Source organism: Penicillium solitum, assembly GCF_028829755.1.
Source record: "Penicillium solitum strain IBT 25940 chromosome Unknown utg000003l_segment0_segment0, whole genome shotgun sequence".
In the NCBI taxonomy this organism is placed as follows: domain Eukaryota; kingdom Fungi; phylum Ascomycota; class Eurotiomycetes; order Eurotiales; family Aspergillaceae; genus Penicillium; species Penicillium solitum.
In genome coordinates, this window is record NW_027072123.1 from 1,832,557 (window position 1) to 1,857,951 (window position 25,395).

A 25,395-nucleotide genomic window follows, 5' to 3' on the forward strand; every position below is an offset into this window, starting at 1 on the left:
GCGAGCTAGTTCCGAATAATTGTGTCCTTAGAAAGTTCATCACCAACAATGAATCAAAACAGTGCGGGGAGCTCTTGAAAGAGGTACACCTGTGGATCTCTCGGATTACAAACGTCATCCGGAAGAACTATTTCCCCTTTTAGCTTGACGGCTTTTAGTAATGCCATCGCTTTTGATTGGTTGCTCGTTACTACGCAGCTGTGTATATTCCAAGGTTGTATAAGAGATATTGACTTTGGGGTTCTACGCTGCCAGCAGCGTAAGAATTTTTGAATTGAAGATAAGCTTGTCTAATTACTTGATACCACGCCCAATGGCCGACTGTCCCATTTCTCCAAGAACCCCCATCCATGTTCCAGCAACTTATCCGAGAGCTGAGTTGGAGCGTATTGCGAGTCATTTCTAACGTGTTTGGGTTTCGAGACTCGGTTCTTGGAAGCAGGTCGAGCCGCAAGAGCTGATTTGGGCTTACTAGCGTGCTTCCTTAACTGATCTCCCAACATCTTTGTCCAGTGGTGTGGACTTTCATCACAAGCTCGAAGAACATAGCTCTGCGGACATGATTGCCTGTGGAACTCCCAGGCAGGAGATGTCAAGATATGCGCGATCCACAGATACAGTGCCTCGGAAGAAGCATCTGCCGATATATCGGTTGTATTCTTAAAAGCCAGATCATTCACGAGATCTTCGGTCAAATGCCTCAAAAACGCAGGATGACTCTCTGCAACCTTTTGCAGCACCGGGTTCCATTCCTTGAATGTATCATTCAGCGAATCCCCAAGTCTAGGCAGAAAAAATGTCACAGTCAGCATGCACTCCCCGAAAACAGCTGCACCCCTGACGACACAGCCGAGACAAACGCAAAAAGGAGGGGGGAAGGGAAAACTCACTCCCGCCCATTAGGCACCAAGAATCCCCGCTCGAGCAAAACAGAAGACAAAAGCCTGACCCCAGACGCCGAGATATTACAAACCGAGACAAGCCGCATAGCGACCGAAACAGCCTGATCCCGCTTCCGCTTCTTGGGCACAGGATCCATCGATCCACCGGATAGAGGCCGCAGAGCGTCACACAAGGTGGCCCTGACAGACGCACTGTTGTCATGGGTTGATGCAGACGCACCGGAGTCATCAGCAACACCGGCCCAGTAATTGTCCCACAGCCATTCGAGCGAGCGCTGTGCAGCTTTACGCAGTACGACAAGCGACGGCGGCTCGCGGTGGGTTGCTTCGTGGCGGAGTTCCACGAAGGAGGCTGGGAGGCCTAGGTCTGTGGCGCGCTGGAACATTGTTCGGCGAACGCCGTGGATCTTGGTGTCCACGAGACCGGTTACGAAGCTAAACTGGTGTTAGTTTGAAAACGGGATGTGCTTTGTGAAATGGGGAGTTTGAATTCGAGACATCATCTTCAAGGGATTCAGAGTGGGGGTTTTTTTCTCCCATAAATGTAAAAAAACGAGAATCAGGTAGGCTCAACACTCACCGACAGAAAGCTGCGGAATATGTAGCACGAATTGAGAAGATGGAATTCCTCTGCGCATCATCATGGAGAATGGCATCTGTCAACAAGGCTGTGGCTTCAACATGGTGCGGTACATTGCCGCGTAGTTTCCAAGCTTCGACCTTTAATTTCGGACATCGTTAGCAAACTACATACACAGCTGGACATCACACTCATTCTGTCCATGCATATGTAACATACCACTGCACAGCCATGGGAACGCAAATCGGGTCCAGCGTACGCAGACGGAGGATAAAACTCGTCCCGCACTTCCAGCAACTGAGACTTGGTTTTCCAAGCGGTGAAAATGACCTTTGCCATTCTCGGCACTGAGTTTGAAATGACAAATTAGAAATTAAATTCGACACCGGATGAGTGACCTTTTGCTTGCTTGACTTTTCGTTGATAGCCTGCGAAATATTTTCGGGGGATTGTTGTTCCTTTGGGAAAGTTTTGCCGAAGCTTAATTTTTCCGCAGCCAATCAGAGGGCTAATTTGTATACTTCGAGAGAACATGAAATGCGACAATGATTCAATACTGTGGTTCTAACTTCAACTGAAAGTGGAGATAATGATGGGTAGCAAATATTGAGATAGATTGTGTATCAGATCGTGTACGAGAGTACACCTAAAGTAAATGTAGCTAGATGCGAGTCGCGAGCCGTCTCGTCGCAGGGTATCCTTTCCGTGTATCCGACTCCCAAAAAAATAAAAATGATGAAAGAAAAACTCCACGCTATGCCGCTGGTACAGTAAGAAATGCGAAGGAAAAAAAAGGCAGAAAAAAAAACCCCCCCCCCTCCGTTAGGCGATCCTCTCAGATCCACCCATATCCATAGTTCATGCAAGGCTGATTGAAACCAGCAAAAGGCTGTGCAGCAGTCATCTGCTGCTGGTCCGTATCATCGTTGTCGAAGAAGAAAGACCGCTGGAGTAAGTTCAGAGCCTGTCTGGGCTGCTGCTTGGAAGTGAAGTTCGACTGGCGAATGGTAGGCGCGGATTCATGGTAGGTTGGTTGCTGAGGAACCTCGCGTTGTCCAATGATCTCCACCTCATCCGTTTCGTCGTCCTTGTCTTCGTCGGATGGGGTGAATGTTTCTTCGAGCTTCAAGCCCTCGCCTGATTTGCTCTGCGGGGCTCGTGCCAGTGTTCCGTTGGGTTGACTGTAGAGGCCCATGCCGACCAGTTCTTCTTCGCCCTTTCCGGTCTTCTTAGGCTCAGCGGTAACCTGGAAGGGATTCTCAAATTGTTGAATAGGGAGAAAGTCCGGTGTTGATGGGCCACTCAGTTCACCTGGGGAAGGGACGCTGACGTAGCTTGGACATGTTGTCTCTGGTGGGGGGATGTTGGTGCCCATTGATAGCATGTCGAGGTTCCAGTTGTCGGAGGCTGGGTGCGACATCATTGACATATCAGTGGACATGGCGGCGGCCTCCCATCCCATCGGGTCGATATGTGTCATGAGCGCTGGCGTGTGCTGTGGAAGTGGCAAGTCCTCTTGCATGGTTGAATAGACGGGGAGGTAGTTGGGGGAGAACGAAGGGTCCGCGGTCATGGGATATGAGATGGAGTTGTCGTCGCAGTAGATGTCTGAGCTGAGGTACTGATCAGGCATAGCTCCCATACCGGCGTAGCTATCCGAAGGGAAATCTGAGATGTACGGGTTGGAAAGACCGCGAGTTCTTGCTGATGAAGGATGCCAGCTCATCGGACGTGAGTTCCGGGCGGCTGAGGTGAGAAGGGCTTCTTCCAGGGTTGACTGATATTGAGTTGGCAGTCCATGCATCACATTTTGATTCACTGTTGACCGTCTCCTAGTTGCTGATGAAGGACTGTTGCCTGCACTACGAGGCTTCATGACGCGACTGTGCCTCGGTCGAGGGAAAGCATGAGTTAGATCTTGCATGCTGGGCTGGCTATAAGAAGCATGATCTTGAAGCCATTGAGAGCCTGTTGAAGGGGCCTGAGGTTGCCAGGAATAATTGGCCATATAAGAAACTGTAAAAAAGTAAAAGCTTGAAGAGAGGAAGTTGACTAAAGGGGAATCAAGTCAGTATATAATCAACTGTGGTAGACAGCAAATAGCTTACGTAGTGTGGAGTTGAATAAAGAGTGGATGTGATTTTTAAAAAAAGAGCCGATGCTCCCGTTCAGGAACGGGTGAGAGTATTTAATTCCAGTGAAGATCCCGTTACTAGGCAAGGCAGGCTTATAAGGGAATCCAGGGAGCCCTGGATCTACGATGCCACCGCACATGCTAAGATGACACGACGTTGACACTAAAGGAGCCTAGACAAAAAAGAAATAAAACAGAAATAAAACAAAAGGGCAACCTGGAACCGAATCCATGAATCAGGGCAGTTCCACCGTTTCGACCAGGGCCCATAGGGAATACTCCGGAGTGCAGCAAATAGCAGAGTGGGGTGGGATCGGACCTGTGGGAACATGGAACATGCTTTTTGAGGCGAACATGGGGAAGAAATAGATTAATTAAATTAAATAGGTGTAAGTATAATAAGTATAATATAATGTATAGGGTGTATAGGGTGTATAGTGGATATAGTGTTGTATGGTATATTATGCTAAAAGTTCAACTAGTCCAATGGATAGTCTCATACGCACCCTTAGACTGGGGCTCCCGTTTTTCTTGGGTTTTATTTTCTTTCTTTCTTTTCCTTTTTTTTTTATACGTTTCTCCCCTTTTGGGTAAGAAAAGCCAAATGACGAAAAATCAAAATTCCCCAAGGATCCTTGACCCTTTAGCCGCTGGGAATGCTCATTATGTACCTATTGGACCCGCGATCCGGCCCGATCTGCGGCCAACACTTCCAAGGCTGAGTCTGTCTCTATTTTCTTTCTTCTGATAGTAAGAATGCGGCTAGATGTGCATTAATCTACTCCGTACAGGACACCTTGTCCTTCCCTTGTCCTTCCCTTTTCCCAATTACAGCGTTACCGAGCTCGTTACGCAAGGGTTACAATGTGATGGGCTTGTAGAGATCGACTACGCACTGCCCTTTTGGATTTCGACAGGGGTGTAAGTGGAGTTTAAGATAATTATCGTCATTGCCCTTCCTAAAGTCTAGATTAAAGAACTTGTCGTCCCTCCCTTTGTACCGTGCATACCCGCATGTGAGGTTGCTATTCTCTCTGCATGACTTCCTCTTCTTTTACCACCCGGAGTACGGAGTACATGATGCAGGAGATGCAACATTGCCACCATGATCTTTGTTGATGTATTCATTCATTTACTCTGACTCTTTTTTTTTGACTTTTTTCCCTCATTTAAATGTTCCGAGCCCAGAAATAGACTGCTCGACTCGGCTTTCGTCACAGGTTCACAGCCAATCGTCTAGGTCGGCTTGGCTGAATCGAAAACGGCAACTTGGACCTTGCGAGGTTTTAGGCTACCTGCATTTTTGCAGGATCAACATTTGAGGTCATTCTCTAGTATCACCTGAGAAAAAGAAAAGAAAAGAGGGGCGCTAACTAAAATTATAGCTAAATACGTAGTAGCGTATCGATTGCCTCAACGTTTGTGGGCCTGTTTTATCGGGGGCGTGGCACAGAAACCCATCACAGACGCCACCAAATAAGAAGATGAGAATACAACATGGTAGACAATCTCGAAAGCAGCCTAGTATAAAGCCTAGTAAAAATTAAATGGGCTCTGAGCGGGAAGCTCGGCTATCCCAAGCGGTTGAACCCCCGTTGAACTTGAATTTTGAGTTCTGATTAAGCGGAGTTTTTTTTTTTTTTTTTCAATGACGTTTGAAGATGTATTTAGAATGTGATGAGTCTTCATAACTATCTCATATCACCTGCAGCTTTACAATGTACCCCGTACTAATATAGGCAGGTTGCAGATTGAAAGTCGAACAGACAGTTCCAAGTCCCCTAAGATTGGCGCCAATTGCTAAAAACTTGGCATGGACTAACGTAGAACTAAAATGAATGGAACCACATACGATAAAAAAGAAAACCCAACCCGTCAGAAAAAGGAGTTAGCTGGAGCCATTCACAACGTGGCCAGGTGGATCTGATCGTGCTTAGGGCTCTGCCAACGCCCAACCAAACCAATACCCGGCGAAAGCCCGGACCTTTTTGGTCAGGGGCGTTTTCTTCTTTTTTCTCCCTAATCTATCTATATTGGCAGGATTGGGGAGATAACAATTTAAATTGAAATATTACATCTCTTACGAAAGAGAGAATCAAGGAACACATATTAAAAAACATTGTTTCAGTTCAATATATAAGACTAAGTCACTAATCTATGAAATAAGAGCCGATCTCGATGCAAAACACATCAATGCCCATCACGCGGCATCCAAGCCTGCACTGGAACGCATTTTCAGACCCACTTCATGCACCCATAAAAAAGGGAAAGGAAAAAGCGGAAATAATTGGAGACAATTTTCCAGAAGGCCAGATGTGTCCGATTTGTCTTGTTCAGAGTTCTCTAGTGGAACCGCTGACATCTGAAAAATGCCGATCTCTGGAATGGCTGAGCACACCGTAACAGCGGCACATTGGGATTTCTTTTTTAAGGAAAGTCCTGGTCTGATCACCCCTTGAACATATGGAGTACAAAGAGGCATCTTCACAGGATTCAGCTTATGTTGTACGGACTACTCCGTCCTCCGTTTAGGCCTCAGTATTTAACAAATACGAGATTCCCACCCTGCATGCCGGGTAAGATCCGAGGCCCAGTACCATGTTTGTGTTTTCAATATAATCTACTTTGCTATAGTGAACTAGTACTAGTACATATGGAACATTATCAAGCAATCAGTCCGAGACCAGGCGCTAGATCACAAATCTGCATCTTTTTTTTATTTCTTTTTTCTTTTTCGCTTTAATAGTAACTTCCGAAAGGGCGTGTATTGTATATCCACTAAGGGACAATTCTATAATCAACTAACGAACTTCCCATTTTACCGAATCCACCTCTCTCCACTATTGGGGCAACACAAGGCGGAGCCGATCCCAGCTTCCTTCATCCTTCCAGACGTTCCAAGTCTCTAAGTCGGGAATTATGATTGCCCGGTTCCCCTTCTTAGCCCCAAAGAATGCAGCGGGAGCTGCGGGTCAGGTCAATTTGGCTTGCTTTAGCGCCATGTCATCAGCTCCTTACGGTGTAGCATCGGATGCACATGTCCTGGTCACCCTGGTCCCCGTGCGTTTCTTTGTTTCTTGTTTTGGGAAATGTGATGGGATTAAACAGGGATATGAAGTACTTGTATATAGATAATAATAATAAAAACTACAACATACAAAAGTACAAAGAAAAAAATAATAATTATTATGTTCTATCGTCTCGGTCGCTATCCCCCAAAATCAGATGTTGGTCAGCATTATTGGCGGGGCTCATCTTAGGACTCGGCGATCGTTGGGATTATCGTTCCGATACCCAAAATGTCTTCAAGGTTGAAACTTTGTGAGGGCCCTGCCGTCTCCCGATAGGTTATGTTGGAATCAGCTGGTGCTTCAGAACTGGGCGATTTCCAACAAGCTGTTTCAATCCTAGTCTAGACCTTCGGGGGGCCGTGTGACACCGCTGGGATATACACCTGGACAGACACGTAAGGTCTAATGCACGATGCACGATGAAGGCTGCAGCCTCACGGTTATCCTTCGTCATCGACTCTTTAACTCTACGAACCATAATCAGATCCCCAAAAGTCAAAGATGTGTATCGGGCGCAATTCATAAATGCAGGCTGCCATCCTCGGATATGTTGGGTCCTGACGCCACGCAAGGTCCAGGTCCAGCAGGGGGGGGGGGGGAGGGAGAGACATTCCTTATCCGTCTGAAGTCAAACGTGTGACTGGTGGCGGAGCAGAAAACCCAGGTTGTGTGTGTGGATGTTGTTGATGAGGGGGGGAAATGGTTTGAGTCAAAGAGAGACAATGACGGCGCCTAGCGGTCAAGCCAACGTGGTTCTCCTCAGAGAGGTTGGGCCAATCACACTCCTTGGCCCGAAATCGATCGAAATTACTCCAAAACCTTCGAAAATCCCACTTCAGCTACCCAATTTATCAATTTACTTGCAACCAGCTTTTTTTCCCGTTTCTCCTCGGTACTCAACCGTCACAAGTTCCACATTCTTGGTCTATGCACTCGCCCTTTTCATAACTCAGGTGCTGATCTCCTTAGTACGCTGATCTTGTTCCAAATAAGGGAAAGTCAAAAAGATCAATGAGTTGGGGATCCCCTGTACTCCGTACACATGCAGGGGCTGATCCTGAGGGGCTGCCCCTCGTATACTACGTTGCTCCATATTGACTGACTATTTACTATGGAGTATACTCCGTACGGAGTACTCCGTATGTTATTACTATTTACGATCATAGTCCAACAGTCGACATGTCTAGCTTATACATACCTTGACATACAGGTGTCGCTAGAATAAGCCCGGTGCAGCTAATGGCAGGGGTATATGCAACGAACAGCTGCAGTGAGATGACACACCATTTCTAGGGTATCGGGGGAACACAATCCTATCACTGGCTATGATCCCGACCTTGATTCTCGGCAGTTATCATGTGTCTGTGATAGAGATTTGCCCTTCTGGACCACAGCAATTTACTGTACTCCGTATGGAGTAAGCAATATTCTACCTGAGATTAGAGGTGCTTCAAAATGCCATTTAGTGCTTAAACGGCAAAAGAAATCATATCCACAATGTAATTCTATCTTTTCCCATGGCTTTTTTTCTTTTCTGCTTAGAAAATGAGAGGGGCTCAAGCCCTGGAGTCATCTCCCGCGCTCTCCATAATAAATTTAATCGACTAGTCTAAATGAGGAAATGTAATTGCCCGGACTCGCGTTAAGGATTTTGAGACATCAGAATCTTGCCTATCACCCCGAGCTCCGATTCGACTCTCGTACCTGGGATATATACACCCGCTTTCCTCTTCACCGCGTTCTCCATCGAGCCTGCAATTTTATCGTTCCACAAGCTCAGTATGCCGAGGCACACTCAGATGTGATATACAATGCTTCCGCTATGTACCTCTCCACACACACACAGGAAGTCTGCATCTTCAGTGTTGTGTGTACAACGTATGTTGTATGTTGTATACCGATGCGCCCATCTACTTACTACATGTACTCCATAATATGCACCGAGTCCACATTACTTCACCTTGTCATTCCAACTCTCCCCCTACATATGCACCTCCAACACACCAACACTACACTAATTAAGTGATATTCCGTGTATACGGAGTACAAACTCCATAGTTGATCCCACTCTAAAAACCACCCAAAAAAAGATCTGAAGAAAAAAAAAAAACTACATTATCAGTGGAAATAACCCACCCCGAAAAGCCCCAGTTTACCCAACTTGCCCCCCACCTAACCCGAGTATCATTTCCATATCGGACAAATGCTCCAACGGAGTCCCTCTCCCGTTTCTTTCCCGTTCCAACAGCGACACAGTGGATACAAAATAGGTGTGCTACGCAGAGCCATGAGCGCATTATTGATTTCGGGCACGAGCCATTGCAGTAGACTGGATTTTTTTACACTTTACCTGAGTGTAAACTCGTAGATCACGGGTCAAGTGTGGAGTACAGAGTCTTGGTGAATGGAGCGCATTAGTTAACTGTAGCGGGCTTACGGTATTGCGGTGTTGCGCTGTGGCTGTTTTGAGAAATATATTTTTTTGGGTTGGATGTGCGTGTATACTACGTTGTAGGTTTGGGATCTGCGACCGCTTGAATCTTTTGTTTGCAAGAACGCGGACGAAGCTATTTCTCTTGGAATGGATATAGCCAAGTCGGTCTTCAATTGCGACCTACGTAGGACAATTTCCCAATTAGGGGAGCGTGCGACTGAGTTTAATTTCCTTAAATCTTATTCTTGGGTTTCCTTGGCGCAATTATCCGTGTTCATCGATGTGCCACAGAAGCTAGTGGAATCAGTGGATATGTATATCCGGAAACAGAAGAGACTAGCCAGCTGTTCAACCTGAACTGACAAGGTCAAAATTCAATCATATGAATCATCTAGCATAGTGTCGACTTCTTCCTCTTGTTTGATTTTGATTCCCTGCTTGGTTGTGGGGTTGTAAAGCAGACCAAAGCATCAGCAGCCGTCATACGTGAACCCGGGGGGCCTCTTTGAGCATGTTTCGGGAACATCTGGCTAACGGTGAATTTTGTTGTAAATCCTCAAGAACCTCCTGATAATGGGTGAGGCCAAAGCGGCCGGGCACGATCCTCGACTCAATTGGTCTCGGATGCCTAGAACCAGCTCCAATCTGATTATACCACAGCCCCAATCAATGACTTGATCATGGGGTTTCTCCTCAGCCTGCTCAGGTGCAGGATATTGTACAGTGTCTACAACATGATAGGATTTGACACATACAATGAGTGAAATATTGTGCTCGACAGGAGATATGAGTATGTATTCGGGCAGAATACTGTCCAAGGTAGTTAGGCTTCGAGTTCCTGACCAAGCCAATATCTGATTCGGGTCTAGATGTGCGAGATAAGGTATAGCTTTGTAGGAGAGGTGCATTTAACTCACCCTTTGAGCTTCGTCGACACCACCTATTATGTCACCAGCGTCCGCATCAACTTTGCTAGGAGTGGAACAGAGACAAGCCTCTCGTGCTTGTATAATGCGAAGCACTACCGTCAGAGCGCTAGTAAGCTACAGTTGGCAATGAGATCTCGGGCACCTCCTATCGAGGGGTCTAGTCCTGAGGCCTGTGCAGGGCAAGGGTAGTAAATTACGGCCAATGCTTCGACCTCGAATAGTAAGTTCATATATATTTCTCGCTAAAAGAGGATCAGCCTTTTATAAAGTCGATATTTTGCAAAACGATAATTAATACTTAATTTGATAGCTACTATCTAGACCGCTGTCGTTTTGAGTCGAGTAAATATAACTGTTGGTACGCTAATCTATGAGAAGCTATATAGATGAAATTAACATCCGACCCGAGAATAACAGAGATTGGCCTCCCACCAAGCACTAGGCATACATATTTACGGCTTCAATGCATTCAACTTTCGGTCCATCAGCACCCGCCACTGGGGCCCCCAAATACGGAGAGAAAGAATGGCCGAAATACCTGTGACAAACGCGACCAGACCAATCAAAGTGCACATCCATCCGTTGCCGATACCATCGAGCATGGGTTGAGTGACGACGGCACCCGTACACGCGAGGAGATTTCGCACAAATTTTGCCACAGCAATACCGCTAGATGCTTTCTTGGGAGTGAACTCCGTCAGAGCGGTTTGCACAGTGCCCATGACGAGCATCATGCCTAGCCCGAAGAAGATAGATGCGGCACAGGGGACCGCCCACTGGACACCCTTTTCGACGGACCAGCCGTACCAAATTAACAAGGCCGGGTACAGTGTCAAAGCCAGTCAGATATTCTCTCTCATACGGTCCTCGGGGAAGAACTTGAGATTTCCGCTCTCATCGTATCGATTGGCTTTCGTCGCCCCGCGAACCATAATATGGTCTATCCAGCGACCTCCGAAAACAGACGAAATGGCGTAACCGATCGTCGGGGCCAGGTACACAAGACCCACCTCTAGGATAGTGAAGTTGTAGGGAGGTTTGTCAAAAACGGCTTGAATGGAGACGTTCATGATATCCATAGCGAAGAAGGCGATGACACCAGACCGGATTACGACGAGGACGGGCCCTCCAGGGACACCGCGAACGAGAACTCTTTGTGTCTCGCGCATTCTTTAAGGGGATCATGTGGCTAAATGGCCTACGTTAGTCAACATGTCTTCGTGTGTTGTTCCTCCGCTGATATCAACCAGCAAGTCTGCCTAGGATATGGTCGCCTGTGATTACCTTCATTGTGTACGCTGTACAGGCACAAATCAGGGGTGACGACTCCTTAACGACCGTGAAAGCTTTCACTGCTCTGAGTATTATCACCCCGTCACCACGCCCGCGGAAAGACTACTCGCCGTCTTACCCCAGATAGCCGCTGCTATGGGATGTTTCCAGCGGATCCACGAATGTATGGTATCTGACCCGGTGAAGGATAGCTGAGTTGGCAAGAAAGAATTTCTACCGTTTACTTCGGACAAGACAGACCCAGAGGTTGCCATCGCCTTGGATAACATCACCATCTTACCTTCACAAAAGACTGCACGTATCGCCCTTACTGATGTGTCTTTCAAAGTCACCAGTGGCAGCCTGGTGATTGTTATTAGCCCTTTTGGGTCGGGTAAAACTACACTGCTAAAGACCATCCTAGGGGAGCTTAGTTGCCTGTCGGGCACTGTGTCTATCAGTTCGAGAAAAGTATCCCATTGCAGCCAGAATCCATGGTTGCTTAATACAACAATCAAGAAAAGCGTAACTGGTATCTCGGACCACGAGGTCGACGATAAATGGTACAAAACTGTCATATATTCATGCTGCTTGGATAAGGATATTCGTCGTTGGCCTGACGGTGACCAAAGTGAGATTGGAAGTAAGGGTCTTGCCCTTTCGGGAGGTCAAAAACAGAGAGTGGTATGCAACGATTCCAGGACCTGTGTCATCTTGGATAATGCTAATGCTCCTCTGCAGGCCCTGGCTCGTTCGGTGTATAGCCGCCATGGTATAGCCTTGCTCGACGATGTTATGAGCGCGTTGGATGCGCAAACACAAGAAATGATCATCCAACGACTTCTCTCTCGTGATGGAATATTTCGCCAGCTGGGCACAACCGTAGTTTTGACCACTCACAACTGTATGCTTCTCTTTGAACCTTTGCGGCTAGGGAGTGCTGACTGGCAATATTTTCGATTATAGCCTGACTCCTTGGAATCGCAGATAGCGTGGTTTCGCTCACTTCAGATGGTCGAGTTGACCTTCAAATGACAGGCAGTGATATCGAAAATATGGATCGGACTCGGCAAATCGGAGATCTATCAATATATTATTACTACGTGCGAACAGTTGGCCCCATTCTTTCCGCCGTGTTTCTTGTTGGGCAAGTTTTCTCAGCATTCGCCGAGAACTTTCCCCAAGTGTGGCTGAGCAAATGGAGCACAGCAGGATGTGGACAGCTTCCTCTCTATTTATCTGTTTACGCAGTTTTGGCACTGGCAGCATCGCTTCTTACTATTTGGTGTTACATTTCCAAGATCGCCCCGGCATCAATTCGAGAGAGGCTGATGGCCGTGCCGCAGGATCCGTTCACGTTTTTGGGAACCATCCGCTATAATGCAGATATTATGGGACTCTCCAGTGATAGCCAGATTATATCTGTGCTAAAGCAGATTGGCGTTTGGGCAGCAATTGAAAGCCGCGGGGGCCTGGACGCATTCCTGGAGGACCATCCACTGTCGCAAGGAGAGCAGCAACTCTTCTGTCTGGCACGGGCAATTCTTAAAAGACAAACCAGTAATGGTGGATGTTAGGTGCTAATCCTGGATGAAGCCACGAGCAGTCTTGATACCCAAACAGACCGACGAGTGCAGAAAGTCATGAGAGAGGCTTTCCATGACTGCACTGTGTTCAGCATCGCTCATAGAGTATTTTCCCTGTCCCATCTGTTACCTAAACGCAAACTAATTGTTGAAAAGCTTGACACAATCATAGATTTCGATAGAATTGCAGTATTGGATGCTGAATGTCTTGTTGAGTTCGATACTCCACAAAATCTTCTTCCCAGAGAAGGTTTATTCAAGCAGATGTATTCTGGCACAGATGGACAAGAGCTTTAGTGTCATTGTATATCAATAAATCTGGTGTATTCTAGCTATTTGACAGAGTTTCAATCAGAAGGCAATTTCTCAAAACCCACCATTTGGGTGGATGATCACTTTTGTGTACCCATCCTCCCTTTTGTCAAATTTCTCATAAGCAGTCTCGGCATCTGCAAGTGCAATCGCATGGGAGATCACGAAACTGGGCTTTGCTTTGCCAGCAATAATCATGTCTCGGAGGTATCGGTTATAAGACTTGACATTACACTGTCCAGTACCAAGGGAAAGACCCTACAAAAGGTTAGGTAGGTCTAATGAAACAGTAGAGAGGACATTACCTTTTCAAACAACTTTCCGAAGCTAAGGCTGATCATTCCATTTGCGGTGGCAGCGTCAGATGCACCAGGGTCGCTATAGAATCGTTAGATAAGTTCTCGGGAATAGAATATTTTAGTTCACATACCTAGGAACGTATAATCCAGGGATTCCCATCCCACCACAAGCCCGTGTCACCCGAATCATATTCTCGAGCACAATATTCGCCTTTTCAGCAGAACCATTCGAATCGACAGCCTGGTATCCAACAGCATCTACCGAGCGATCAACCATATCCCCGTTGTGACTGATTATCTCATCGACGGCATCTCCCTTTGTGAAGTCTATAGGAATAGCGCCAATCTTCTTGGCGGCATCGAGTCGCTCGGCAACGCGATCAACAACGTAAATGTTAGATGCTCCTCGTAGAGCAGCGGAGTACGCGGCCATCAGTCCCACGGGACCAGCACCGAATACTGCAATACTTTCACCTGCTTGGAAACCAGAAATTTCCACGCCGTGCCAGCCTATAGACATATCATGAGAATCAGAGATGTGCTTCAATCGTAGGGATAAAAGGGTTGATAGTACCGGTTGGGAAAATATCTAACAAAACATGCGTTAGTATGGGGAATCGCGAAGAGACGAACGTCAAATTATCAAACTCACCAGCTAGAAGAACGAAGTCTGCTTCATGCTCTTTACCCGGGGGCAACTTAAGAGCATTAAAGTCGGCGTATGGGACACGAATGTACTGTGCCTGGCCTGCATTCACTGTTAGGGGTCTTTGTATCAGAATTGAATCTTTCCTGGAAAATTTACCTCCACGGTAGGGACCCATTGCGACGTATCCTAGGTCTCGTTAACCCAACGTAATTGGAGCCCCAGTTTGGGGTCTTACCATAGGCACCACCAGCAAAACCAGGGTTGACACCGGTGCAGAATGCAGTTCTTCCCTCCTCACAGTTTCGACACCGACCATCCGCAACGTTGAAGGGCATAACGACACGATCTCCTTTTTTCAACAATGTAACTCCCTCTCCCAATTCTTCCACGATTCCCATATTCTCGTGACCTGCGCTTGGGTTAGCGCTTTTAACAATTTTCGAATCTTTCAGGCGAGGAAGTAATACCGAATGTAATCCCGGGCTCGGCAGCTGTTCTTCCTTCGTACATACTGTATCACAGTCAGTATCGAAGAAAAAAGCGCTTTGGGCATGATGAAGGAAAACTCACTGCAAGTCCGAACCGCAAATGGCAGCCTTCATACCCGATTAGTTTGCTTTTAATTATCAAGTTATCAGTGTCTTCACATCACTCACCGTAGTCACCTTTACAATTATATCATCAGGATGTTCCATCTTCGGCTTTTCGACATCTTCAACCCGAACCTTGTAAGGTCCGAGGTAGTTAAGCGCTTTCATAGTTGTTGTAGCCATCGTGATTGTGTTTCGTCGGGGTAATTAAATCGTGAGGAGCTGAGGCGCACACTCGGCGGGGGTGTTTGAATATTTGTAGGAAATTATCACGGCAGTAGCTCACAGTTCAGCCAATGCGTACCTAATGATTAATGCGGAGCTTTTCTTCATTATTTGCATTGCTATAAACAGTGATATGAGGGGGAGCTGCAGTATCCCCGCACTGGTTTGACGCGGGGAATGTTGCCTTTTCTGGAGCCCTCGACCTTACCATAGGCAGGTCTTTGGGGTCGGGGTTCAATTCTGTGGGAGAATTAGATGATTCCCACGCGTTCGATCGAAATTTGTACCATGATCAGCACCGTCAATATGTAGCCCAAAAAATCCTTTCAGGAAATCATGTCACAAGGCGAATAATCGTAGCTTCAGGCGTGCACCTATTGTTTAGAAAGGTCTGTATCCTTGCATCTATTATCGTGTCGGTTGTACTCATTTCATCTTCAGTTTTGAGCATGAAGGAATTTTGTTTCTTAAATCACAGCCTAGTGGAGAGATACGAAATGTAAACCACGTTCCTCCCAAGAAGAAACCTCATCACGCAATGATTTTGTATTGCCTTGACCAACGCTACGAATATGTCCCGCATTGTCTGACATCACTCCAGGGAGTCTCGTCCTTAAAATGGCATTTTCCCCCGCAAAGTGACCCAATTCGGGCCAATCGAGCCTTGGCAGTGGGGTCACTCTAAAATGGAAGGAGCCAATGACAGTGTTGGCTCGAATGCCTAACCTTAGAACTAACGCGGGGAACTTTACCTATTAAGCACACGAACTTTCGATGAGGAGAAGTATACATTGAGCTTTCATAAAAACATAAATGAATTCGTTTCTCCAGTTCAATTGAAACTTCTCCAATACACACAATCCGCCTTTTATCCTACACCATGAAAATCGACCGTTTCCGATCTGCCTGGGGAATTGCTCCTGGTCCGAACATGGACAATTGGGCTCAATGGTTTCCAGAACTAAAAGCTCAAGGTTACAGTATGTGCACATCCCCCCACGCTTGAATAATTTGTTGACATCATCTTGGTAGATGGTGTGGAAGTGGATATTCATCCGCTGGAGCCAAGTACTGACTTCCCTCGTCTGAGGGAACTATGCAACCAGACTGGCCTAGAGCTTGGGTTAATGTTAGTGATTGAGCATTCTAGGATGAAAAACAATGTAGCTTGCTAATTTGTGTAACAGGATACATTCGTCTTGGTTTCAGTATCTCGGACCCCGCCCAGCTGGTACCAAAGCAGACCACCATTTGCAAAATTATCGAAGCCTGCTTAAATCAGTGCAGAAATTGAAGCCATCGACTATGAACTTCCAATCAGGCGAGTAAGTGATAATTCTATGGCCTGATCATTGGATATTTTATCTGACATTTAATTAAAGAGACCTTTGGGACGTCGAAGAGTCAATTAAATTCTACAAAGGGACTATCCAGATCGACAGCGAGCTTGGGATATCTGGTCGTGTCTACCACGAGACTCACAGAAACCGATCACTTTTCACGCCATATGCCACACGACGCATTCTAGAGGCTGTTCCCGAGTAGGAAAAAACTTTGCCTTACATTATTCGACCATTGAACGAGTGCTGACATTACCCTAGGCTTCGGATTACGGCCGATTTTTCCCATTGGATGGTTGGATGTGAAAGAGTTCTGGACCTCAGCGAAGGCGATAAAGTCATGATGGACGCAATAATACCGCATGTAAGGGACACCCACCCAAGCGCAGGCTGTGATTTTAACACTGGCCTAGGTTTACCATATTCACGCAAGAATTGGAACAACACAAGCATCACAATGCCCGGAACCTACGAACCTCGTCTTCAGAGAAGAAAAGGATTGCTTTGAGAGGATTTGGAAGGATGTCATCCGTTCGCGCGTCAAGGATGGAGCAACAGAAAGGATTGTTTTTGTGCCAGAATATGGGTTAGTACTCTATAATTTCCCGACTGCGGGATCACTGCTAACCTTTTAGACCATTCCCCTACCATCCAATCGGAAGTGCCAAAACCCACAGCCAAGTTGCGGATGAAGAGGGCCAACGGCTGCAGGCTCTTTTCGATGACTTCGCTGCAACCTTGAACGATGTTTGATTGGGCTCCGTCATGATGTGGCCCAATGTTTTAGAAGAAAAACAAATCTGATACAGCTTGAATAGAATGTTTTGAGAAATTTTGTCTTAGGGGAACCATTGTTTCTATTGTGGTCACAATGATTATACTTGATCTGATGCGTTTTTTAGAAAGCACACCCGGGCGAAGCTAAACGGAGACTCTTTTTGTAGCTGCCTCTTCGTGTTTTCCTCTCGAACTGAATGTCTGTAGGGCCATATTTATAGAACATCAATGGGACCAGCGTTATCACGGTTGAGATGAAGCCTCTAACTCCTCTTTTTCCTGCTTGTTGGTCCACCACCAACAGGCAAGATTGGTTCCTATGGCAGAAATGACCCCCGCTAGAGCAATGGCAAAACTGTTTTTATATCTGTTATACGCCCACTTAGACTGGAACAGCTGCGGTCCAATAACACCACCAAGCTGACCGATGGAGTTCTGTAAACCCCAAGCGAAGGCCGTTCCCGTGGCCCCTCTCATAGTAGCCGAGCGCCACGAGATGAAGGGAATGTAATAAATATTGACGAAGAAGGTACCTAACATGCATGCAACGTATAGACCGGGTGTAGCAGAAACGGCGAAGAAAAGGATGAAGGCGATGATCATTCCCACATTATACACCCTGGGAAGTTAGTAATGCTCCCATGACACAAGGAAATGACATACATTAGCTGGATTGGTTTCGAAATTCTAGCGTATCGCAGGATCAACGAGCCCAGTACTACGCCAATGATGCCTGTGGCAGCTGGTGGGATGTTGAGCAACTGGTTGGCTGGCAGCTTTGTAAAGCCGAAACTCGTGGTAAGGGTTGGGAGATACCACTGAAGCGCGTACATTCCGAGGTTAATGAGCATTTGGGAGAATGTAAAAGACCATTGAAGGGGCGATCGGAGAGCAGCGAGGATCTCCTTTTTGCTGAAGGCCGGATCGGCTGTCTTAGGAGCACGGTCACCCAGCCGAGCCTCAATAAATTCTTGTTCGCGTGGGCTGAGCCATTTGTTACTCCTCGGAGATTTGGGGTAATCGGGGAGCACGAGAAATATAACACCCGAGAAGAGAACGGTGATGATACCCTCAATGATGAATACCCTATACCGTTCTCCGTTAGCTTGATATCACACGTAAGAGCCAAAGTGCCGAAGGGAGATACATACCATCGCCATGCACTCAGACCCCGTATGCCATCCATGTAGCTTATACCATAACAGAGCAGCGAGCCCACAATCGATGAACATTGGGAGATGCCTAGCAGCCACATAACGGGAGTAGCCATTTCGTCGCTAGGATACCACGAGTTGAGCTGTGTTAAGATTCCTGGATAGGAGCCGGTCTCCAGGACTGCCAGTAGGAAGCGTAGGGCGAGCAAGCCCTGACGGTTTTGTACAGCTGCCTGACAAGCTAGAACAATCCCCCATGTGAAGAAAATTCGTGTCTGCCACAGCCTCGGAGTCATCTTCTTTAACAGCAGATTGCTCGGTGTCTCGAAGATGATATACCCAATCTATCCTGTTAGAATTATTCTCGGGTATGGAGTAAGAGACATACCGTGTATATCGAAGACACCCAGTTATACTGGTCAGCAGACATATTCAACTCATTGAGAATATTGGACTTCTCCCCAACCTGCAGGACTTTGATGCTGGAGACGTTGTTCACGTCAATCTGACTCTTAGTATTTTGGATCAACTCTGGGGATAGTAAGATAAGACATACCTGCTTAACCATGTACATCAAACCAATTAACAAAAGGAAACGCTTGTCAACCTTGCGTCGGATATGTTTCTCCTCTTGTGAACTGAAGCTAGCCAAGAACTCCTCCCGGTTCTCAGCAGTTGTCTCAACAACCGGGGTTTTAGCAATGTCGCTCATCATGCCCGGTTTTCCAGTATTCATTCAAACTGCCATTTAGTTGCCGACGGCCTTTTATATTTAATCCTGATAGAATCCTGGCTGATGTTAGAGAGTGGTCGGCTTGATGGTGCCATATCTACTAGTATCACGCTCCTAAATACTAAATATGATTTTGTGTATCAATCTAGTATGAGCTCCGAGCAACTCTCAAGCATCGAAATTTCGAGATGTATTAAAAAGGAACAATATATGCTAGGCGCTTCACTGTTCTATCTTTGTATCGTTCCTAGGATCTAATATTCAACCTCAACTGCTGAGTAGAGCTTTTTTTCAAAGTTTGGTTGAATGTTTACTTTTACATCCACCAAATTCACAAATGCTTATATCTTTAAGCTGATGCCGAAGATTAGCCAGAGCCAATCGCCAGGTCTGTTTCTCTTGCGGGGGAAATTGGCAACTATCGCGCATGATGACGCCTTTCCAATGTATTACTCCCTCACACATAGTACATATAATGCTTTGTGAGTCCTAAGGCGTGCTAAGGCGTGCTCGCCTTTACTCGGTGAGCAAAATGCGACAAGAGGTGAGCACTAAAATGGAAAAGGAAAGCTACCTACATCTGTAATCTGGTCCATATGTATGGATGTATATGCTAGCTCTAGATAGTACGAATGTTAGTGACCTGTTATTGGTAAGCAAACTATATTTCCAAGGCCGCTTCCCTCGGACTTAGAAGCCTCCATGGGAATAATGTGAAAGGTCAATGATTCAAGTCTGATTTTTTTCCAAGATGACGAAAGGACTTGGATTTCGTCGCCATACTGCATGGCCTTCATATGGGTATCGTATATAACATAAAATCCTCGAAAAGCCTCATGAAACATCACGCAACAACGGCGTGTTCCCATCGATATCAATCCCAAATCTCGTGCGTCTATCAACAGTCCGTTCATTAACATCACTACTCTCCACCGCCGAGGTACGCCCTTCATCTTGGGTTTCATCCCGAACACTAGACACGCTCGAACCACTCGAAACCGAAGCATTAGACTGACTCGTCTCTTTTTCAACCTCCCACCACCCCATTGAAAACGTGCCCTCAAACAACCCTCTTTTTCTCAACTCCGCATCAGAATACTCCGTACCCCTCAAAAGTTCCAATAACCTTGACTCAGCAACGAGACTCGCAACTGAAGCAATACTACACGGACTCTTAGGCAGAACCTCCTTCGTCCGCATCACACAAAGCACAGCAAGTGCACAAATCACCATCCCGGCCAATACGCCATCCAAGATGCGCGTGGAGATTTCACTCTGCACGAGATACTTCCGGCCATCATGGAAGACGCCTTCATAAATAGGTGCGTGGCTTGTAGCAGGCTCCACGAACCAAGTAGTGTTCAGCGGGTCATCGAAAGATTCCCGCCCATTAGAATTGAATAATTGCGCCATGATGATGCCCCAGACTGTATTGAGACGCGCTGCTAGGACAGTCGGGTCGAGGAGTTCTTCGGCAGGGACGCCGTGGATGCCATCGGTTAGAGCGCTGAGGAGTATATTTCTGATGCTAGGGTCTGTTTTGAAGAGGTAATTCTCGATTGTGCTTAGTGGAGGAAAGGAGTCAATGGTCGTGTTAAAGACTGTTCTGTTTGTGTTTGGGACAACCCGGGGGTGGATTTCGGCGTCGATGGAGAAGGAAGGGAGCTGAAGTCTTGTGTCGACGTCTACTTCTTCTATTGTCGCATTGCAGTTGAGCAAATAGTATTTGGTCGACAAAACTTTGTCGGCATATACGCCGTATAGTATGTTGTCAGTGGAGCAGTTTGAGGTTGCATTTTCGGCCGGGAGGAGGTAAGTACCTCGAAGGAAGTATGTCGTGTCGTCCAACGGGTTTCCTCCCCTCTTATGCTTATAGCAGGGATCATCAGAGGCGCAAAAGTATCCAGTGCTTGCAACGGAACAGTTTACTGGGGTTTTTGCACAAGTGAGCTGGCTGCGGAGGGCGGGGATGCGGGCGTCGATGTAACCTGCGCCTGAGGGGAGCGTGGTGTCGAAGAGGGCGAATTGCGGGAAGGCAAGATTGTTGTATGTCCATTGGGGCTCGGATAGATTGAGGTTGATGATAAGGCCGGCCGTTTTGTCTGTATCAAAGTCCACCACTTTATTATATTTTAACTTGTCGCCACGAGTGGGGTCTCCTAGATTCCAGCGGGTGGTTTGCGTGATATGCATAGGGGATGTGGGCCACGAGGCTTCCGCGGTATAAAGACCGGATACCACAATTGGGTTTATTGCTGCCAGAAGGAGAGACGTTGTGGCTGCGGCGAGGGCCCATTGCTTCTTTTGAAGGTTGTCAAATACGCCGTAGAGGGCGATTTTGCGAAGCTGGTTCTCGAATATGGTTGTCTGTGGTGGAGCAGAGCCTTCGCGGAGGAGAGTGTAGGGTTGGACGATTCGTGCGCCAAACTCGACGGATGCAAACACGACACGGATGGTAAACATGACCAATGCCGGGATATAGGTCCAGATATAGTGGATATAAGGTGACTTTCCGTCGACCAGGGTGATACCATGTGTACTGGCGGAGATATGGTAGACAACCTCGAGGCCTATAATCACGGCGATGGGAAGGGAAAACACAGAAATCTTTATGAGCCATGTGGTCGAAAATGGATACCACCACGTTGGCGAAGAGGTCTCAAGTTCACTAGGTTTGACGCCTTCAGGCGTCGGTTCATCCGTTGATCTATTCTGTGGAAGTAGCCTGAACGTTTCATCCGTGTGACTTGAGGTATAAAGTGTCTGGCCCAGCCTAGTATCTGCCATTTGCGATTCTGTCTTGAGCTGTGATCCTTTGAATGAGGTCATAAACTCTGGGCTCTGGGCAAAGACAGCCGTCATTCCCCCAATGGATCCTGTGTCACGTGGGCACACAGCAACTGGGACAAAGAAACAAAGGATGGTGGTGGCAATGGCAATCAAACAAACCAGTAGAGCTGCCATCAGCCAGAATGACAACTGACGCACAAATAGACGCTCCTCAATAAACTGCTCCGTTCCCTCAACATTGCGCGGGTCAGATTGAAGCAGCTCATACTGCATGACCTGCCGCATAAGACATGAGAACTCATTTTGCATGGCATCCGTAAACGCTGGCATATCATTCCAATACACCTCTTGTGGAGTGCTCTTGTGTCCGGTAAAGTGAAATTCCTCCTCCGAAATAACAGCACTCCCATCGGCCTCGCTAAGACTCAAGGAGCGGAAGCTGCTATGTAAAATCTTTGCTGGTGACACATTCGCAATTCCCTCTGTGACCTTCAAGTGCTGCGGTTGGATGTCCGCTGATATGGCACTCTGTCCAGGCTCACGCCAGATTCTGACTGGGCCGCGATACGCATTATACCTAGGCTTGCAGACAACCAGGTGAATGGGAGGGACATTCCATGCCGATTGCAGAGTTTGATTTTTCGGGAGCTTAACGCCAACTGTATTGACGACAGCCGCCCAAACTCGCCAATCAACGGTCCAGTCGACAAGCAAATTCTTCCCGACAGCGTAGGCGTTGGCGCTTTCACCTCCACATGCGGTTAGATGCATCTCAATACTGATATTCTCCTTGTTCAGTATCGATTCGATGCTGCTGGCGGGAATCTTATAAGTACATCCGTCCGGGCCTGACCATATTGTGGTGTTTCTTTCCACGTATGTTCGGTCGCCTGTACCATTCCAGTTTGGTGACAGTATGAGGCCGGACCCCCAAGTCACAGTCCCGTTCTGACAATCAAGGGAAGGCTCAATGACTTCTATATCCGCCTGATATTTCGGGCCTATTGGGATGGTATTGTTTCCGGTCGCATATGAGCTGTCAGGTTGAAAAGGCGTGTAGATGTAGGGTTCATGGAGACCGAAAGGACGCGTTAAATTACGGGCAGCAAATGCAGAACAGGCGGCATATGACCGGGAGTCATAAAGAGTCGCCGTATAATTGGCCCCGCTAAACGCTCTGGGAACGGTCAGGCTCGAGGAACGAGTGATGGGTACTGAATCGAGTTCAAAGAGACCCGTTGAAAAAACCGTCACGCCGTTAAGGAGCAGCGAGCCTGCCACACAGAGAGATACCAGAAAGTGCTTTTGCTTGAGGGATTGATATAGCGATACAACGTTCCATTTCGACATGTAGTCGAGGAAGATACTCTGCGAAGCTGGTGTTAGACCCCGGTGCATCAAAATCCACGGCATGAGCTGTGCGGCACGGTATTCAGCCTGCATCCAGCCGGCTGTGAGGATCGTAAATACTAAACCAACATTAGATCATCTTTTTTTGTAGTCAAGTCATAGGCCTACATACCTGCGGTCGGCCCATATGTCCATAAATAATAGTATCGATCACCATCAGTCTTAATTCCCAAACTTCGACCCTGGCGTTGGGTGTACACATAAAGCGCAATTAGTGTGCCGAAGAGTGACAGGAAACTGAACAAAAATACGATCATGATCGGACGGCGTAGAAAGAACGGTGCCCACAGTTTTCGATGACCTCCGTTCTCATTTTCCTCTTTTGCAACAGAGGCATAGTTGCCCAACCGTTCAGGAGAGCATTCTTGAGCTACCATATTGAAGCTAGAGGCCCTGAAGCCATCCGAATAGACGCAAGGCAAGGTCTATGGCCCGGAAGGTACTGTGTGAGTAGTTGGTATTTGAGAGAGAGAGAGTGAGAGAGAGTATGTAATCTGAATACACCGACTTGGGACCTACTCACTTCCTTTTCTGGTTAGTTTTGTCTTCAAGGGTTTGCCCTGGGGCCGTCAGGGACCTTCTAAGGTTCTGAGGTTCCAAGGTTGACTCTCGGCCCCACTTATTGCCTTTCCAAGGTTTTCTTTCTCGTCTTCAGCCTCATGCACTGCCCCTTTCATTTTATGAAAATACCGATCTGGACCTATATGTATGTTGTACCCAGGTGGTCGCGAATGTAATTTTAGTCAGCACTGGCGGCAACTTCCAAGGTTGGAATATACAACATGGTCGGTTCGTTTGGAAGCAGAAACCCTTGGGTGATAATACAGTCCTTCCCTTAAGTCCTGTGGTGCCGTTCTAAGAAAGTGGTAAGGGTTCTGCTATGAAACTGTCTAGATTCGCTCATTGGTGAGGATTTTGTCACGCATCCTTTTTGCTTTCTCTTTTTTATCTCGCTTAACTTCATTGTTAATGGTCTTTGAAAAGTGCTAATTTGGGGCGGGAAATAATACAGCCAATTTACCACTAGACCATAACAAAAACCTCGGTTCCTGTTTAGAGCCGGGCCGTATTCCTAGTTCGACAGTATGTAAACACTTAAACAATGCCAAGGCCATTGATCATTTCCTATATAGGTAATTATCTACCTTTGTACGGAGTACGGAGCACATAGCTTACACAGTAAGCACCGCGGAACACTTATCCGTAATAGACAATTTCCTAATTGCCCCCTCAGTCTCTATTTGAGGTTACACTGCTCAGCCCTAAAGATATAGATCTATGTACATTGAATTCCTTGTTCGCACCTGTCGTAGCACATATTATCATTATCGTCGGTCTCTCCAGTTTCTCCGGTATATTGATGCCCAGAAGAGGAGAGGAGTGTTCATAAGCGCACTGCGAAATAAATAAACAGAATTGATACAAAAATTGTTTTAACACATATAGTGATGTGGACTAATAGCGAATTCGCTCTTGCCGCTGACGGTGGTCAATGCGACCTGAAACCATCTAGGGAATGGGGGCCGGGTTAGAAACTAGAGGATCGCCAAGTGAAGAGAATTTCCCAATACCCAGCATGGCTCAGACCTTTCATTTTGATACAAATTAATTTCATCTGCTCGTTGAATAACAATAGAGAGTTAAGCGAGGATGCGTAGACGGGATTTTTTTTCCATCACACCTCGGCGGTTTCCCACCGTAGCTTCCCTCTCTAAAAGCTTAAAATAATTCATGGTATGATATCGAGTAAATCACTAATTACCCCGCAGATGGCTCAAGCGGCAGAATATATAAAGCATCTACGGTCACACCTCATTAAAATCAAGGATTTTAGGAGAAATTATAAAACAGTTAGTGGTCTTGGCGGTACTTGGCGTTTGGGGTTATGGATATATCCGGTTAGTTTTACCATTTGGGTTTAGCACCATATATTTGATCCTCTTCCCATCTTCTATGTTGTAGATCGAATCCCACAGCTTCACATCACGATATACACAAGACTCACCGTCAGCTATCTAGGACTGCTACTACCGACTGGATCTATATACCTATCTTTTTATACATTGCGTATTCTACGAGGGCTTAATGTACCGCCTACAGCTTCACTCAATAACTCGTGCATTCTATCTTCATTTATATACCACATGCAGGGAGTTAGTTTTCCCTGAATGTAAGTGGCCCTTCATCTTGTACCATTACAGCGCGCAT

At 46.7% G+C, this 25,395-nt stretch overlaps 9 protein-coding genes across 9 annotated transcripts; 3 read left to right on the top strand and 6 right to left on the bottom strand.

Moving 5' to 3' along the window:
* Nucleotides 1–206: 206 nt before the first annotated feature.
* N7455_004587 (rRNA-processing protein LAS1) lies at nt 207–1,861 on the bottom strand. The gene is made up of 4 exons (XM_040956831.2): nt 1,702–1,861; nt 1,483–1,622; nt 891–1,337; nt 207–783 (listed from the first exon to the last, which is right to left on the bottom strand). The coding sequence occupies exons 1-4, from the start codon at nt 1,819–1,821 to the stop codon at nt 291–293; spliced, it is 1,200 nt and encodes a 399-aa protein (XP_040812787.2). The 5' UTR covers nt 1,822–1,861; the 3' UTR covers nt 207–290.
* Nucleotides 1,862–2,317: 456 nt separating this feature from the next.
* On the bottom strand, nt 2,318–3,756 carry N7455_004588 (uncharacterized protein; the record flags this gene model as incomplete). The annotated part of the gene is made up of 2 exons (XM_040956746.2): nt 2,318–3,534; nt 3,591–3,756. The coding sequence occupies 2 exons, from the start codon at nt 3,754–3,756 to the stop codon at nt 2,318–2,320; spliced, it is 1,383 nt and encodes a 460-aa protein (XP_040812764.2).
* Nucleotides 3,757–10,502: 6,746 nt separating this feature from the next.
* N7455_004589 (uncharacterized protein) lies at nt 10,503–11,219 on the bottom strand (the record flags this gene model as incomplete). Its single annotated transcript, XM_040956731.2, has 2 exons — nt 10,503–10,786; nt 10,913–11,219. The coding sequence occupies 2 exons, from the start codon at nt 11,217–11,219 to the stop codon at nt 10,503–10,505; spliced, it is 591 nt and encodes a 196-aa protein (XP_040812838.2).
* Nucleotides 11,220–11,262: 43 nt separating this feature from the next.
* Nucleotides 11,263–11,470, top strand: N7455_004590 (ABC transporter integral membrane type 1; the record flags this gene model as incomplete). The annotated part of the gene is given in 2 exon segments (XM_065604843.1): nt 11,263–11,303; nt 11,314–11,470. The coding sequence occupies 2 exon segments, from the start codon at nt 11,263–11,265 to the stop codon at nt 11,468–11,470; spliced, it is 198 nt and encodes a 65-aa protein (XP_065461743.1).
* Nucleotides 11,471–11,478: 8 nt separating this feature from the next.
* On the top strand, nt 11,479–13,205 carry N7455_004591 (uncharacterized protein; the record flags this gene model as incomplete). The annotated part of the gene is made up of 4 exons (XM_065604844.1): nt 11,479–11,506; nt 11,540–12,226; nt 12,310–12,894; nt 12,919–13,205. The coding sequence occupies 4 exons, from the start codon at nt 11,479–11,481 to the stop codon at nt 13,203–13,205; spliced, it is 1,587 nt and encodes a 528-aa protein (XP_065461744.1).
* Nucleotides 13,206–13,229: 24 nt separating this feature from the next.
* N7455_004592 (glutathione-independent formaldehyde dehydrogenase) lies at nt 13,230–15,351 on the bottom strand. Its single transcript, XM_040956810.2, has 11 exons — nt 15,271–15,351; nt 14,825–15,223; nt 14,739–14,764; nt 14,636–14,679; nt 14,404–14,577; nt 14,325–14,354; nt 14,172–14,267; nt 14,094–14,108; nt 13,651–14,029; nt 13,526–13,598; nt 13,230–13,478 (listed from the first exon to the last, which is right to left on the bottom strand). Exons 2-11 carry the CDS (start codon nt 14,939–14,941, stop codon nt 13,275–13,277), a joined length of 1,158 nt encoding a protein of 385 aa, XP_040812803.2. The 5' UTR covers nt 14,942–15,223; nt 15,271–15,351; the 3' UTR covers nt 13,230–13,274.
* A 512-nt stretch (nt 15,352–15,863) lies between these two features.
* N7455_004593 (sugar phosphate isomerase/epimerase family protein) lies at nt 15,864–17,076 on the top strand (the record flags this gene model as incomplete). The annotated part of the gene is made up of 7 exons (XM_040956719.2): nt 15,864–15,963; nt 16,016–16,112; nt 16,171–16,308; nt 16,366–16,524; nt 16,585–16,687; nt 16,737–16,909; nt 16,959–17,076. 7 exons carry the CDS (start codon nt 15,864–15,866, stop codon nt 17,074–17,076), a joined length of 888 nt encoding a protein of 295 aa, XP_040812719.2.
* A 267-nt stretch (nt 17,077–17,343) lies between these two features.
* N7455_004594 (uncharacterized protein) lies at nt 17,344–18,972 on the bottom strand (the record flags this gene model as incomplete). The annotated part of the gene is made up of 5 exons (XM_040956736.2): nt 18,811–18,972; nt 18,643–18,759; nt 18,252–18,598; nt 17,764–18,186; nt 17,344–17,719 (listed from the first exon to the last, which is right to left on the bottom strand). The coding sequence occupies exons 1-5, from the start codon at nt 18,967–18,969 to the stop codon at nt 17,344–17,346; spliced, it is 1,422 nt and encodes a 473-aa protein (XP_040812823.2). The 5' UTR covers nt 18,970–18,972.
* Nucleotides 18,973–19,821: 849 nt separating this feature from the next.
* N7455_004595 (DUF3433 domain-containing protein) lies at nt 19,822–23,564 on the bottom strand (the record flags this gene model as incomplete). The annotated part of the gene is made up of 2 exons (XM_040956800.2): nt 19,822–23,246; nt 23,300–23,564. 2 exons carry the CDS (start codon nt 23,562–23,564, stop codon nt 19,822–19,824), a joined length of 3,690 nt encoding a protein of 1,229 aa, XP_040812704.2.
* Nucleotides 23,565–25,395: the final 1,831 nt, after the last annotated feature.